The 17400-nt window shown below is 49.8% G+C and overlaps 1 protein-coding gene across 1 annotated transcript in view; it reads left to right on the top strand.

Moving 5' to 3' along the window:
• The first annotated feature begins 2205 nt into the window (after window positions 1-2205).
• Window positions 2206-17400, top strand: part of LOC142664846 (uncharacterized) — a 43651-nt gene continuing 28456 nt past the window's right edge. The window contains exons 1-2 of the mRNA XM_075844238.1: window positions 2206-2413; window positions 15840-15994. Of these exons, the coding sequence (XP_075700353.1) occupies window positions 2335-2413; window positions 15840-15994 (234 nt within the window). The 5' untranslated portion in view covers window positions 2206-2334. The remainder of the gene's footprint in view (window positions 2414-15839; window positions 15995-17400) is intronic.

Here is a 17400-nt window from a genome sequence, read left to right as displayed (position 1 = left end):
CACAGCCCCCTGTAGATAATGTCACACAGCCCCCTGTAGATAATGTCACACAGCCCCCTGTAGATAGTGTCACACAGCCCCCTGTAGATAGTGTCACACAGCCCCCTGTAGATAATGTCACACAGCCCCCTGTAGGTAATGTCACACAGCCCCCTGTATGTAATGTCACACAGCCTCCTGTAGATAATGTCACACAGCCCCCTGTAGATAGTGTCACACAGCCCCCTGTAGGTAATGTCACACAGCCCCCTGTAGATAATGTCACACAGTCCCCTGTAGATAATGTCACACAGCCCCCTGTAGATAATGTCACACAGCTCCCTGTAGATAATGTCACACAGCCCCCTGTAGATAATGTCACACAGCCCCCTGTAGATAATGTCACACAGCCCCCTGTAGATAATGTCACACAGCTCCCTGTAGATAATGTCACACAGCCCCCTGTAGATAATGTCACACAGCCCCCTGTAGATAATGTCACACAGCCCCCTGTAGGTAATGTCACACAGCCCCCTGTAGATAATGTCACACAGCCCCCTGTAGATAATGCCACACAGCCCCCTGTAGGTAATGTCACACAGCCCCCTGTAGGTAATGTCACACAGCCCCCTGTAGATAATACCACACAGCCCCCTGTAGATAATGCCACACAGCCCCCTGTAGATAATGTCACACAGCCCCCTGTAGATAATGTCACACAGCCCCCTGTAGATAATGTCACACAGCCCCCTGTATATAATGTCACACAGCCCCCTGTAGATAATGTCACACAGCCCCCTGTAGATAGTGTCTCACAGCCCCCTGTAGATAATGTCTCACAGCCCCCTGTAGATAATGTCACACAGCCCCCTGTAGGTAGTGCCACACAGCCCCCTGTATATAATGTCACACAGCCCCCTGTAGATAATGTCACACAGCCTTCTGTAGGTAGTGCCACACAGCCCCCTGTATATAATGTCACACAGCCCCCTGTAGATAATGTCACACAGCCCCCTGTAGATAATGTCACACAGCCCCCCTGTAGGTAATGTCACACAGCCCCCTGTAGATAATGTCACACAGCCCCCCTGTAGATAATGCCACACAGCCCCCTGTAGGTAATGTCACACAGTCCCCTGTAGATAATGTCACACGGCCCCCTGTAGATAATGTCACACGGCCCCCTGTAGATAATGTCACACGGCCCCCTGTAGATAATGTCACACAGCCCCCTGTAGATAGTGTCACACAGCCCCCTGTAGATAATGTCACACAGCCCCCTGTAGATAATGTCACACAGCCCCCTGTAGATAATGTCACACAGCCCCCTGTAGGTAATGTCACACAGCCCCCTGTAGATAATGTCACACAGCCCCCTGTAGATAATGTCACACAGCCCCCTGTAGATAATGCCACACAGCCCCCTGTAGATAATGTCACACAGCCCCCCTGTATGTAATGTCACACAGCCCCCTGTATATAATGTCACACAGCCCCCTGTAGGTAATGTCACACAGCCCCCTGTAGGTAATGTCACACAGCCCCCTGTAGATAATGTCACACAGCCCCCTGTAGATAACGCCACACAGCCCCCTGTAGATCCCCTGTAGATAATGTCACACAGGAGAAGTCCCTGACATCTATGGACAGTGCAGTTAGGGATTTTCCTGGTGCGGAATTCCCAATCCCCGGCCACAGCGTTGTCGGAGGGGGAGGGGCAGGAGTAGTAGGATGATGATGATGATGACGGAAGAGACGGCCGTCACTCGGGACACATTCTATAGACGTCTAGCCACGCCTCTCACATAGCCCCGCCCGTCACATGATTATTATTACGGCAGCTTCTACCCGGCCTTCTCCGCTCCACAGCTAAGCCCCGCCCCCTCCGGTACTGATCACATGATGGTGACGTCATCACAGGTCCTTGGTCCACTTCGCCGCACATTTGAGCTCCGCCCCCTCCGGTTGTGGTCATATGACGGTGACGTCATCACAGGTGCTTGGTCCACTTCGCTCCACAGCTAAGCTCCGCTCCCTCCGGTACTGATCACATGATGGTGACGTCACCACAGGTCCTTCAGACAATAGTCCTATTACAGATACGTAGCAGGTCCTGGTCGGTGGAGGACTGGTAGTCACTGCTGTTGTGTTCTCTCTGTTATCAGTCAGTAGAAGATTTCCCATGATTCACAGCGGTGTATACAGAGGATATATATATATATATATATATATATATTACCTGCTACTAAGCTGTATTCTCTCTTGTCTACTTCTTATCTGACTAGAGAATGGAGACTGCAGATAAGATGTCCCCCCTCCCCCATGGTAAACAATGTCATTGTCCATTCTCCATGAATGATTGATCTGCTCCTTACAAGAATAATAAACACAGAACATAGAAGAGCAGACCGGAGGAGCAGATGGATCGTGAGACGTAAGTATTATATTATTATACTGTGCGGGGGCAGCTATGGGGGCATTATACTGTGTGTGGAGGCAGCTATGGGGACATTATACTGTGCGGGGGCAGCTATGGGGCATTATACTGTGTGGAGGCAGCTATGGGGACATTATACTGTGTGGAGGCAGCTATGGGGGCATTATACTGTGTGTGGGCAGCTATGGGGACATTATACTGTGTGGAGGCAGCTATGGGGACATTATACTGTGTGGAGGCAGCTATGGGGACATTATACTGTGTGGAGGCAGCTATGGGACATTATACTGTGTGGAGGCAGCTATGGGGGCATTATACTGTGTGGAGGCAGCTATGGGGGCATTATACTGTGTGGAGGCAGCTATGGGGACATTATACTGTGTGGAGGCAGCTATGGGGACATTATACTGTGTGGGGAGGCAGCTATGGGGACATTATACTGTGTGGGGCAGCTATGGGGACATTATACTGTGTGGGGGCAGCTATGGGGACATTATACTGTGTTGAGGCAGCTATGGGGACATTATACTGTGTGGAGGCAGCTATGGGGACATTATACTGTGTGGAGGCAGCTATGGGAACATTATACTGTGTGGAGGCAGCTATAGGGACATTATACTGTGTGGAGGCAGCTATGGGGGCATTATACTGTGTGGAGGCAGCTATGGGGACATTATACTGTGTGGGGGCAGCTATGGGGACATTATATTGTGTGGGGGCAGCTATGGGGACATTATACTGTGCGGGGGCAGCTATGGGGACATTATACTGTGTGGAGGCAGCTATAGGGACATTATACTGTGTGGAGGCAGCTATGGGGACATTATACTGTGTGGAGGCAGCTATGGGGACATTATACTGTGTGGGGGCAGCTATGGGGACATTATACTGTGTGGAGGCAGCTATGAGGACATTATACTGTGTGGAGGCAGCTATAGGGACATTATACTATGTGGGGGCAGCTATGGGGACATTATACTGTGTGGAGGCAGCTATGGGGACATTATACTGTGTGGGGGCAGTTATGGGGGCATTATACTGTGTGGAGGCAGCTATGGGGACATTATACTGTGTGGAGGCAGCTATGGGGACATTATACTGTGTGGAGGCAGCTATGGGGACATTATACTGTGTGGAGGCAGCTATGGGGGCATTATACTGTGTGGAGGCAGCTATGGGGACATTATACTGTGTGGAGGCTGCTATGGGGACATTATACTGTGTGGAGGCAGCTATGGGGACATTATACTGTGTGGAGGCAGCTATGGGGGCATTATACTGTGTGGAGGCAGCTATGAGGACATTATACTGTGTGGGGAGGCATTATAGGGACATTATACTGTGTGTGGAGGCATCTATGGGGGCATTATGCTGTGTGGGGGCAGCTATGGGGACATTATACTGTGTGGGGGCAGCTATGGGGGCTTTATACTGTGTGGGGGCAGCTATGGGGCATTATACTGTGTGGAGGCAGCTATGGGGGCATTATACTGTGTGGGGGCAGCTATGGGGACATTATACTGTGTGGGGGCAGCTATGGGGACATTATACTGTGTGGGGGCAGCTATGGGGACATTATACTGTGTGGAGGCAGCTATGGGGCATTATACTGTGTGGAGGCAGCTATGGGGGCATTATACTGTGTGGGGGCAGCTATGGGGACATTATACTGTGTGGGGGCAGCTATGGGGACATTATACTGTGTGGAGGCAGCTATGGGGACATTATACTGTGTGGAGGCAGCTATAGGGACATTATACTGTGTGGGGGCAGCTATGGGGACATTATACTGTGTGGAGGCAGCTATGAGGACATTATACTGTGTGGAGGCAGCTATAGGGACATTATACTATGTGGGGGCAGCTATGGGGACATTATACTGTGTGGAGGCAGCTATGGGGACATTACACTGTGTGGGGGCAGTTATGGGGGCATTATACTGTGTGGAGGCAGCTATGGGGACATTATACTGTGTGGAGGCAGCTATGGGGACATTATACTGTGTGGAGGCAGCTATGGGGACATTATACTGTGTGGAGGCAGCTATGGGGGCATTATACTGTGTGGAGGCAGCTATGGGGGCATTATACTGTGTGGAGGCAGCTATGGGGACATTATACTGTGTGGAGGCAGCTATGGGGGCATTATAATGTGGAGGAAGCTATGGGGACATTATACTGTGTGGAGGCAGCTATGGGGGCATTATACTGTGTAGAGGCAGCTATGGGGACATTATACTGTGTGGAGGCAGCTATGGGAGCATTATACTGTGCGGGGGCAGCTATGGGGTCATTATACTGTGTGGAGGCAGCTATGGGGACATTATAATGTGGAGGAAGCTATGGGGACATTATACTGTGTGGAGGCAGCTATGGGGGCATTATACTGTGTAGAGGCAGCTATGGGGACATTATACTGTGTGGAGGCAGCTATGGGAGCATTATACTGTGCGGGGGCAGCTATGGGGTCATTATACTGTGTGGAGGCAGCTATGGGGGCATTATACTGTGTGGAGGCAGCTATGGGGGCATTATACTGTGTGGAGGCAGCTATGGGGACATTATACTGTGTGGAGGCAGCTATGGGGACATTATACTGTGTGGAGGCAGCTATGGGGACATTATACTGTGTGGAGGCAGCTATGGGGGCATTATACTGTGTGGAGGCAGCTATGGGGACATTATACTGTGTGGTGGCAGCTATGGGGGCATTATACTGTGTGGAGGCAGCTATGGGGACATTATACTGTGTGGGGGCAGCTATGAGGACATTATACTGTGTGGGGAGGCATTATAGGGACATTATACTGTGTGTGGAGGCATCTATGGGGGCATTATGCTGTGTGGGGGCAGCTATGGGGACATTATACTGTGTGGGGGCAGCTATGGGGGCTTTATACTGTGTGGGGGCAGCTATGGGGACATTATACTGTGTGGAGGCAGCTATGGGGACATTATACTGTGTGGAGGCAGCTATGGGGACATTATACTGTGCGGGGGCAGCTATGGGGACATTATACTGTGTGGAGGCAGCTATGGGGACATTATACTGTGGGGAGGCAGCTATGGGGGTATTATACTGTGTGGGGAGACACTCTAGGGGCATTATATTGTGTGGAGGCAGCTATGGGGGCATTATACTTTGTGGAGGCAGCTATGGGGACATTATACTGTGTGGAGGCAGCTATGGGGACATTATACTGTGTGGGGGCAGCTATGGGGACATTATACTGTGTGGAGGCAGCTATGGGGACATTATACTGTGTGGAGGCAGCTATGGGGACATTATACTGTGTGGAGGCAGTTATGGGGGCATTATACTGTGTGGAGGCAGCTATGGGGACATTATACTGTGTGGAGGCAGCTATGGGGGCATTATACTGTGTGGGAGGCAGCTATGGGGACATTATACTGTGTGGAGGCAGCTATGAGGACATTATACTGTGTGGAGGCAGCTATGGGGACATTATACTGTGTGGAGGCAGCTATGGGGACATTATACTGTGTGGAGGCAGCTATGGGGACATTATACTGTGTGGAGGCAGCTAAGGGGACATTATACTGTGTGGAGGCAGCTATGGGGGCATTATACTGTGTGGAGGCAGCTAAGGGGACATTATACTGTGTGGAGGCAGCTATGGGGGCATTATACTGTGTGGAGGCAGCTATGGGGACATTATACTGTGTGGAGGCAGCTATGGGGACATTATACTGTGTGGGGGCAGCTATGGGGACATTATACTGTGTGGAGGCAGCTATGGGGACATTATACTGTGTGGAGGCAGCTATGGGGGCATTATACTGTGTGGGGGTAGCTATGGGGCATTATACAGTGTGGGGGCAGCTATGGGGACATTATACTGTGTGGGGGCAGCTATGGGGACATTATATTGTGTGGGGGCAGCTATGGGGACATTATACTGTGCGGGGGCAGCTATGGGGACATTATACTGTGTGGAGGCAGCTATAGGGACCTTATACTGTGTGGAGGCAGCTATGGGGACATTATACTGTGTGGAGGCAGCCATGGGGGCATTATACTGTGTGGAGGCAGCTATGGGGCATTATACTGTGTGGAGGCAGCTATGGGGGCATTATACTGTGTGGGGGCAGCTATGGGGACATTATACTGTGTGGGGGCAGCTATGGGGACATTATACTGTGTGGAGGCAGCTATGGGGACATTATACTGTGTGGAGGCAGCTATAGGGACATTATACTGTGTGGGGGCAGCTATGGGGACATTATACTGTGTGGAGGCAGCTATGAGGACATTATACTGTGTGGAGGCAGCTATAGGGACATTATACTATGTGGGGGCAGCTATGGGGACATTATACTGTGTGGAGGCAGCTATGGGGACATTATACTGTGTGGGGGCAGTTATGGGGGCATTATACTGTGTGGAGGCAGCTATGGGGACATTATACTGTGTGGAGGCAGCTATGGGGACATTATACTGTGTGGAGGCAGCTATGAGGACATTATACAATGTGGAGGAAGCTATGGGGACATTATACTGTGTGGAGGCAGCTATGGGGGCATTATACTGTGTAGAGGCAGCTATGGGGACATTATACTGTGTGGAGGCAGCTATGGGAGCATTATACTGTGCGGGGGCAGCTATGGGGTCATTATACTGTGTGGAGGCAGCTATGGGGGCATTATACTGTGTGGAGGCAGCTATGGGGGCATTATACTGTGTGGAGGCAGCTATGGGGACATTATACTGTGTGGAGGCAGCTATGGGGACATTATACTGTGTGGAGGCAGCTATGGGGACATTATACTGTGTGGAGGCAGCTATGGGGGCATTATACTGTGTGGAGGCAGCTATGGGGACATTATACTGTGTGGTGGCAGCTATGGGGGCATTATACTGTGTGGAGGCAGCTATGGGGACATTATACTGTGTGGGGGCAGCTATGAGGACATTATACTGTGTGGGGAGGCATTATAGGGACATTATACTGTGTGTGGAGGCATCTATGGGGGCATTATGCTGTGTGGGGGCAGCTATGGGGACATTATACTGTGTGGGGGCAGCTATGGGGGCTTTATACTGTGTGGGGGCAGCTATGGGGACATTATACTGTGTGGAGGCAGCTATGGGGACATTATACTGTGCGGGGGCAGCTATGGGGACATTATACTGTGTGGAGGCAGTTATGGGGACATTATACTGTGGGGAGGCAGCTATGGGGGTATTATACTGTGTGGGGAGACACTCTAGGGGCATTATATTGTGTGGAGGCAGCTATGGGGGCATTATACTTTGTGGAGGCAGCTATGGGGACATTATACTGTGTGGAGGCAGCTATGGGGACATTATACTGTGTGGGGGCAGCTATGGGGACATTATACTGTGCGGGGGCAGCTATGGGGACATTATACTGTGTGGAGGCAGCTATGGGGACATTATACTGTGGGGAGGCAGCTATGGGGGTATTATACTGTGTGGGGAGACACTCTAGGGGCATTATATTGTGTGGAGGCAGCTATGGGGGCATTATACTTTGTGGAGGCAGCTATGGGGACATTATACTGTGTGGACGCAGCTATGGGGGCATTATACTGTGTGGGGGCAGCTATGGGGACATTATACTGTGTGGAGGCAGCTATGGGGACATTATACTGTGTGGAGGCAGCTATGGGGACATTATACTGTGTGGAGGCAGTTATGGGGGCATTATACTGTGTGGAGGCAGCTATGGGGACATTATACTGTGTGGAGGCAGCTATGGGGGCATTATACTGTGTGGGAGGCAGCTATGGGGACATTATACTGTGTGGAGGCAGCTATGAGGACATTATACTGTGTGGAGGCAGCTATGGGGACATTATACTGTGTGGAGGCAGCTATGGGGACATTATACTGTGTGGAGGCAGCTATGGGGACATTATACTGTGTGGAGGCAGCTAAGGGGACATTATACTGTGTGGAGGCAGCTATGGGGGCATTATACTGTGTGGAGGCAGCTATGGGGACATTATACTGTGTGGAGGCAGCTATGGGGACATTATACTGTGTGGGGGCAGCTATGGGGACATTATACTGTGTGGAGGCAGCTATGGGGACATTATACTGTGTGGAGGCAGCTATGGGGGCATTATACTGTGTGGGGGTAGCTATGGGGCATTATACAGTGTGGGGGCAGCTATGGGGGCATTATACTGTGTGGAGGCAGCTATGGGTACATTATACTGTGTGGAGGCAGCTATGGGTACATTATACTGTGTGGAGGCAGCTGTGGGGACATTATACTGTGTGGAGGCAGCTGTGGGGACATTATACTGTGTGGAGGCAGCTGTGGGGACATTATACTGTGTGGTGGCAGCTATGGGGACATTATACTGTGTGGAGGCAGCTATGGGGGCATTATACTGTGTGGTGGCAGCTATGGGGACATTATACTGTGTGGAGGCAGCTATGAGGACATTATACTGTGTGGGGGCAGCTATGGGGCATTATACTGTGTGGAGGCAGCTATGGGGACATTATACTGTGTGGAGGCAGCAATAGGAGCATTATACTGTGCGGGGGCAGCTATGGGGGCATTATACTGTGTGGAGGCAGCTATGGGGACATTATACTGTGTGTGGAGGCATCTATGGGGGCATTATACTGTGTGGAGGCAGCTATGGGGACATTATACTGTGTGGGGGCAGCTATGGGGACATTATACTGTGTGGGGGCAGCTATGGGGGCTTTATACTGTGTGGGGGCAGCTATGGGGACATTATACTGTGTGGAGGCAGCTATGGGGACATTATACTGTGTGGAGGCAGCTATGGGGACATTATACTGTGTGGAGGCAGCTATGGGGACATTATACTGTGTGGAGGCAGCTATGGGGACATTATACTGTGTGGAGGCAGCTATGGGGGCATTATACTGTGTGGGGGCAGCTATGGGGACATTATACTGTGTGGAGGCAGCTATGGGGGCATTATACTGTGTGGAGGCAGCTATAGGGACATTATACTGTGTGGAGGCAGCTATGGGGGCATTATACTGTGTGGAGGCAGCTATGGGGACATTATACTGTGTGGAGGCAGCTATGGGGGCATTATACTGTGTGGGGGCAGCTATGGGGGCATTATACTGTGTGGAGGCAGCTATGGGGACATTATACTGTGTGGAGGCAGCTATGGGGACATTATACTGTGTGGAGGCAGCTATGGGGACATTATACTGTGTGGAGGCAGCTATGGGGACATTATACTGTGTGGAGGCAGCTATGGGGACATTATACTGTGTGGAGGCAGCTATGGGGGCATTATACTGTGTGGAGGCAGCTATGGGGGCATTATACTGTGTGGGGGCAGCTATGGGGACATTATACTGTGTGGAGGCAGCTATGGGGACATTATACTGTGTGGAGGCAGCTATGGGGGCATTATACTGTGTGGAGGCAGCTATGGGGGCATTATACTGTGTGGGGGCAGCTATGGGGACATTATACTGTGTGGGGGCAGCTATGGGGGCATTATACTGTGTGGAGGCAGTTATGGGGACATTATACTGTGTGGAGGCAGCTATGGGGACATTATACTGTGTGGAGGCAGCTATGGGGACATTATACTGTGTAGGGGCAGCTATGAGGACATTATACTGTGTAGGGGCAGCTATGAGGACATACTGTGTGTGGAGGCAGCTATGGGGACATTATACTGTGTGGGGGCAGCTATGGGGACATTATACTGTGTGGAGGCAGCTATGGGGACATTATACTGTGTGGAGGCAGCTATGGGGGCATTATACTGTGTGGGGGCAGCTATGGGGACATTATACTGTGTGGAGGCAGCTATGGGGACATTATACTGTGTGGAGGCAGCTATGGAGACATTATACTGTGTGGAGGCAGCTATGGGGACATTATACTGTGTGGAGGCAGCTATGGGGGCATTATACTGTGTGGGGGCAGCTATGGGGGCATTATACTGTGTGGAGGCAGCTATGGGGGCATTATACTGTGTGGAGGCAGCTATGGGGACATTATACTGTGTGGAGGCAGCTATGGGGACATTATACTGTGTGGGTGCAGCTATGGGGACATTATACTGTGTGGAGGCAGCTATGGGGACATTATACTGTGTGGGTGCAGCTATGGGGACATTATACTGTGTGGAGGCAGCTATAGGGACATTATACTGTGTGGAGGCAGCTATGGGGGCATTATACTGTGTGGAGGCAGCTATGGGGACATTATACTGTGTGGGGGCAGCTATGGGGACATTATACTGTGTGGAGGTAGCTATGGGGACATTATACTGTGTGGAGGCAGCTATGGGGACACTATACTGTGTGGAGGCAGCTATGGTGACATTATACTGTGTGGAGGTAGCTATGGGGACATTATACTGTGTGGAGGCAGCTATGGGGACATTATACTGTGCGGGGGCAGCTATGGGGACATTATACTGTGCGGGGGCAGCTATGGGGACATTATACTGTGTGGGGGCAGCTATGGGGACATTATACTGTGTGGAGGTAGCTATGGGGACATTATACTGTGTGGGGGCAGCTATGGGGGCATTATACGGTGTGGAGGTAGCTATGGGGACATTATACTGTGTGGGTGCAGCTATGGGGACATTATACTGTGTGGTGGCAGCTATGAGGACATTATACTGTGTGGAGGCAGCTATGGGGGCATTATGCTGTGTGGAGGCAGCTATGGGGGCATTATACTGTGTGGAGGCAGCTATGGGGACATTATACTATGTGGAGGCAGCTATGGGGGCATTATACTGTGTGGGGGCAGCTATGGGGTCATTTTTCTGTGTGGGGGCAGCTATGGGGGCATTATACTATGTGGAGACAGCTATGGGGGCATTATACTGTGTGGGGGCAGCTATGGGGACATTATACTGTGTGGGGGCAGCTATGGGGACATTATACTGTGTGGAGGCAGCTATGGGGACATTATACTGTGTGGAGGTAGCTATGGGGACATTATACTGTGTGGAGGCAGCTATGGGGACATTATACTGTATGGAGGCAGCTATGGGGGCATTATACTGTGTGGAGGCAGCTATGGGGGCATTATACTATGTGGAGGCAGCTATGGGGACATTATACTGTGTGGAGGCAGCTATGGGGACATTATACTGTGTGTTGACAGCTATGGGGACATTATACTGTGTGGAGGCAGCTATGGGGATATTATACTGTGTGGGGGCAGCTATGGGGACATTATACTGTGTGGAGGCAGCTATGGGGACATTATACTGTGTGGAGGCAGCTATGGGGACATTATACTGTGTGGAGGCAGCTATGAGGGCATTATACTGTGTGGAGGCAGCTATGGGGACATTATACTGTGTAGAGGCAGCTATGGGGGCATTATACTGTGTGGAGGCAGCTATGGGGACATTATACCGTGTGGGGGCAGCTATGGGGGCATTATACCGTGTGGGGGCAGCTATTGGGGCATTATACCGTGTGGGGGCAGCTATGGGGGCATTATACTGTGTGGGGGCAGCTATGGGGGCATTATACTGTGTGGAGGCAGCTATGGGGACATTATACTGTATGGGGGCAGCTATGGGGACATTATACTGTGTGGAGGCAGCTATGGGGACATTATACTGTGTGGGGGCAGCTATGGGGACATTATACTGTGTGGAGGCAGCTATGGGGACATTATACTGTGTGGAGGCAGCTATGAGGACATTATACTGTGTGGTGGCAGCTATGGGGACATTATACTGTGTGGTGGCAGCTATGGGGACATTATACTGTGTGGAGGCAGCTATGGGGGCATTATACTGTGTAAAGGCCGCTAAGGGGACATTATACTGTGTGGTGGCAGCTATGGGGACATTATACTGTGTGGAGGCAGCTATAGGGACATTATACTGTGTGGAGGCAGCTAAGGGGACATTATACTGTGTGGAGGCAGCTATGGGGACATTATACTGTGTGGGAGCATTATACTGTGTGGAGGCAGCTATGGGGGCATTATACTGTGTGGAGGCAGCTATGGGGACATTATACTGTGTGGAGGCAGCAATGGGGGCATTATACTATATAGAGGCAGCTATGGGGGCATTATACTGTGTGGGGGCAGCTAAGGGGACATTATACTGTGTGGAGGCAGCTAAGGGGACATTATACTGTGTGGAGGCAGCTAAGGGGACATTATACTGTGTGGAGGCAGCTATGGGGGCATTATACTGTGTGGAGGCAGCTATGGGGGCATTATACTGTGTGGAGGCAGCTATGGGGACATTATACTGTGTGGGGGCAGCTATGGGAGAATTATACTGTGTGGGGCAGCTATGGGGGTATTATACTGTGTGGAGGCAGCTATGGGGACATTATACTGTGTGGAGGCAGCTATGGGGACATTATACTGTGTGGGGGCAGCTATGGGAGAATTATACTGTGTGGGGCAGCTATGGGGGTATTATACTGTGTGGAGGCAGCTATGGGGACATTATACTATGTGGGGGCAGCTATGGGGACATTATACTGTGTGGAGGCAGCTATGGGGACATTATACTGTGTGGAGGCAGCTATGGGGACATTATACTGTGTGGGGGCAGCTATGGGAGAATTATACTGTGTGGGGCAGCTATGGGGGTATTATACTGTGTGGAGGCAGCTATGGGGACATTATACTGTGTGGAGGCAGCTATGGGGACATTATACTGTGTGGTGGCTGCTATTGGGACATTATACTATGTGGGGGCAGCTATGGGGATATTATACTGTGTGGTGGCAGCTATGGGGACATTATATTGTGTGGTGGTTGCTATGTGGTCATTATACTGTGTGGGGGCAGCTATGGGGACATTATACTGTGTGGGGGCAGCTATGGGGACATTATACTGTGTGGAGGCATTATATTGTATGGAGGCAGCTATGGGGGCATTATACTGTGTGGAGGCAGCTATGGGCGTATTATACTGTGTGGGGCAGCTATGGGGACTGTTAACGCAATCGTGGGCCAAAATATATTAGATTGAAATTTGTAACGGCTATGTCATCAGATTCCCGCCCTCCATTGATTTATCCAGTTTCCAAATCATAGGTGATCTATATATATATAGTGACGACAGGGCAACTTCAACAGGGTTTATTGCATCAATTTAATGCACCAGCACAATATATATGAGAGAAAAGATGACACACGAGACCATGCTCGTATGCTCAACATCCTTCTCTGCTCTTTATCTATCCAAACAAGTATATAAGTATGATGACAGGAAAGGTGTCGGCTTTGATTTCAGCCAATCATCTACAATATGATAATGACTCTGATTCAGCCAATGAGAATATTTCAATGCATTATAATAATTCTTCGCCCCCCAGGTGGCCTGACCCTTGTCACATGGGGAAGACACACATTTCAGATATACGCAAGTTAATTTGTCTGTACTTCTTATCTCACTAGAGAATGGAGACTGCAGATAAGATGGCCCAACATTAAATCATTTAAACAGAGCCCTTCTTCAAGGCTGGCCCCCTCCCTTATGGTAAACAATGTCATTGTCCCAAAGACAATCGATCTTCTCCTCACAAAAGTAATAAAACATTGAACGTATAATTTCTTCAGGACAGCTGCTGACCTAGATTAATATATCACTAATTATCTCAACGGACTTACCTAACCTTTTCACCTCATCCCCTGGGCATGTCAACAAAATTCCTCCCCATAATTGTTTCATTTATAGGGTACACTCCATCAAAGGATCAAGGATGGGGGGGGGATGGGGGTAATCGTTTTAGCCTTAAAGAGGCTCTGTCTCCAGATTATCAAATCCCTATCTCCTATTGAATGCGATCGGCGCTGCAATGTAGATAACAGCAAAGTTGTTTTTTTTTTCTTTTTGAAAAACGATCATTTTTGCCCAAGTTATGAACAATTTTATATTTATGCAAATGAGCTTTTCAATGGACAACTGGGCGTGTTTTCTCGTTTTACCAACTGGGCATGTATTATGTTTTTACCAACTGGGCATTGTTAATAAAAGTGTATGACGCTGGCGAATCAGCATCATACATTACTCATCGTTCCCACCCAGCTCCCTTCGCTGCAGACATACAGCGTGACGTCACCCGCAGGTCTTTCAACCTTGTCGTCGGACAAAGAGGATACATCGGCTCCAGGCATCCAAAACGTTAATATGCTCGTCTCTAGGGAGTTTGCTATGCTTACCTGCTCATACCTTGCACTGTACCCTCTGGCGCTGTAGGGACATTATACTGTGTGGGGAGGCAGTATAAGGGCATCATACTGTGTGGGGAGGCACTATAGGGGCATTATACTGTGTGGGGAGGCACTATAAGGGCATTATACTGTGTGGGGAGGCAGCTATGGGGACATTATACTGTGTGGGTGATGCTATGGGGGCATTATACTGTGTGGAGGCAGCTATAGGGGCATTATACTGTGGGGAGGCGCTATAGGGACATACTGTGTGGGGAGGTGCTATAGGGGCATTATACTGTGTGGAGGCAGCTATAGCGACATTATACAGTGTGGGGGGCAGCTAGAGGGGCATTATACTGTGGGAGGAACTAAAGGTGCATTATACTGTGTAGGGGAAGCTATAGGGGAATTATTCTGGGTTGGGACCCACTCAGATCTGTGTTTCACCCCCTGTTAACTCCTACCTACGCCTGTATTGGCCATTAATGGATGGGTCGGGTCACATGGCCCACCATCAGCAGCCATAGTCGGGCCTCAGCGACACACAGCAGCAGGATACTTTCAGCCCGTCCCATCCCCCACTGACACAATTATCGCTATTTTAGAGGTTGCAGGGACTTATTTTTGGAATGGACATAGGAGTTTCTTCCCCCCCTGTACAGAACGTATGTGTGTGGTCCAGGAACTGCTGATGGGTGACACATAGATCACCATTGACTCAAGTAGAGAGAGCGCGTCACCGAGCCTGATCCACACTGCTGCTAAGCAAACACCCCAGAGTTTAGTTTAGGCCGGAGTGTCCCTTTAACAGGATATTTCATAAATGTCTGATAGATGCGGGTCCCTCCTATGGGAACCCCACCTATGTAGAGAAGAGGGGTCCCCTGACCCGCCTGGTGAGGTGGTCGCTACTTCCAGGAGGAGAATGAATGTAGAGGGGGCCACCCTCATCTGTTTCCTTTACACCCGTAGAAGTGAATAGAACGAGTCATACATGTGTGACCACCTCTTTATTCTTCCTATTCCTGGATCCGTCACCAGCAGCCCCCTCGTCCACATAGGTACGGGTCACCCCTGTGGGACCCGGACCTCTCATCAGTCAGTCGTTTATGATATATCTAGTAGATAATTGTCGGTACCGGTCATGTCCCTTTATTCCATGTGGTGGAGGCTCGGAGAACCGGTTCCTCTCAATAAGTGAGGTTCTGTATTTCACACATGACGTCGTCCCTTGTATGATTCTCTCCTCTTCTCATAAAGACGCCTGCAGTACTACAACCTCCAGTGGATCCATTTTCTCATCCAGAATGTTCCTTCTCCTGAATGACCCACCAACGATGGACAAGGACAGCAATGAGATGACCACAAGAATATTAAACTTCATCCTGGAGATAATCTACCTGCTGAGCGGAGAGGTAAACGTTTCTATATTTCTATGTTCTTTATTGTATTATGTAACAAGTCACACATAAGAGAAAGAAGCCAGTGTCCTGTATACCATCTACGAGACCTTCCAAGTGACGGGAAGAAGTGAAGATCAGCAAGCAATATGGTCCGTTATGTGTCATGGTCATAGTAATGTAGTGTAATGAGAATAGTAAGTAGTCACGTTGTAACCAGGAGGAGAAGGAGCACAGAGACCAGGAGGAGAAGGAGCACAGGAACCAGGAGGAGAAGGACCAGGAGAATCACATGGCCGGAGTCTGTCCTGGAGAGGAGGATTTCTACCACTAGTCTGACCTCCTATATAGAAACATAGAAGATGACGGCAGGAGGAGAATCACATGGCTGGAGTCTGTCCTGGAGATGAGGATTTCTACCACTAGTCTGACCTCTATATAGAAACATAGAAGATGACGGCAGGAGGAGAATCACATGGCCGGAGTCTGTCCTGGAGACTAGGATTTCTACCACTAGTCTGACCTCTATATAGAAACATAGAAGATGACGGCAGAAGGAGAATCACATGGCTGGAGTCTGTCCTGGAGAGGAGGATTTCTATCACTAGTCTGACATCTATATAGAAACATAGAAGATGACGGCAGGAACCAGGAGAATCACATGGCCGGAGTCTGTCCTGGAGATGAGGATTTCTACCACTAGTCTGACCTCTATATAGAAACATAGAAGATGACGGCAGGAGGAGAATCACATGGCTGGAGTCTGTCCTGGAGAGGAGGATTTCTATCACTAGTCTGACATCTATATAGAAACATAGAAGATGACGGCAGGAACCAGGAGAATCACATGTCCGGAGTCTGTCCTGGAGACGAGGATTTCTACCACTAGTCTGACCTCTATATAGAAACATAGAAGATGACGGCAGGAGGAGAATCACATGGATGGAGTCTATCCTGGAGACGAGGATTTCTACCACCAGTCTGACATCTATATAGACACATAGAAGATGACGGCAGGAGAATCACATGGCCGGAGTCTGTCCTGGAGACCAGGATTTCTACCACTAGTCTGACCTCTATATAGAAACATAGAAGATGACGGCAGGAACCAGGAGAATCACATGGCCGGAGTCTGTCCTGGAGATGAGGATTTCTACCACTAGTCTGACATCTATATAGAAACATAGAAGATGACGGGAGGAGGAGAATTACATGGCAGGAGTCTGTCCTGGAGATGAGGATTTCTACCACTAGTCTGACCTCTATATAGAAACATAGAAGATGACGGCAGGACGAGAATCACATGGCCGGAGTCTGTCCTGAAGATGAGGATTTCTACCACTAGTCTGACATCTATATAGAAACATAGAAGATGACGGCAGGAGGAGAATCACATGGCCGGAGTCTGTCCTGGAGACGAG

Source organism: Rhinoderma darwinii, chromosome 1 (assembly GCF_050947455.1).
Source record: "Rhinoderma darwinii isolate aRhiDar2 chromosome 1, aRhiDar2.hap1, whole genome shotgun sequence".
Lineage (NCBI taxonomy): Eukaryota > Metazoa > Chordata > Amphibia > Anura > Rhinodermatidae > Rhinoderma > Rhinoderma darwinii.
The sequence above is the reverse complement of the archived record's forward strand: the minus strand, read 5'-3'. Positions and strand labels throughout refer to the sequence as shown.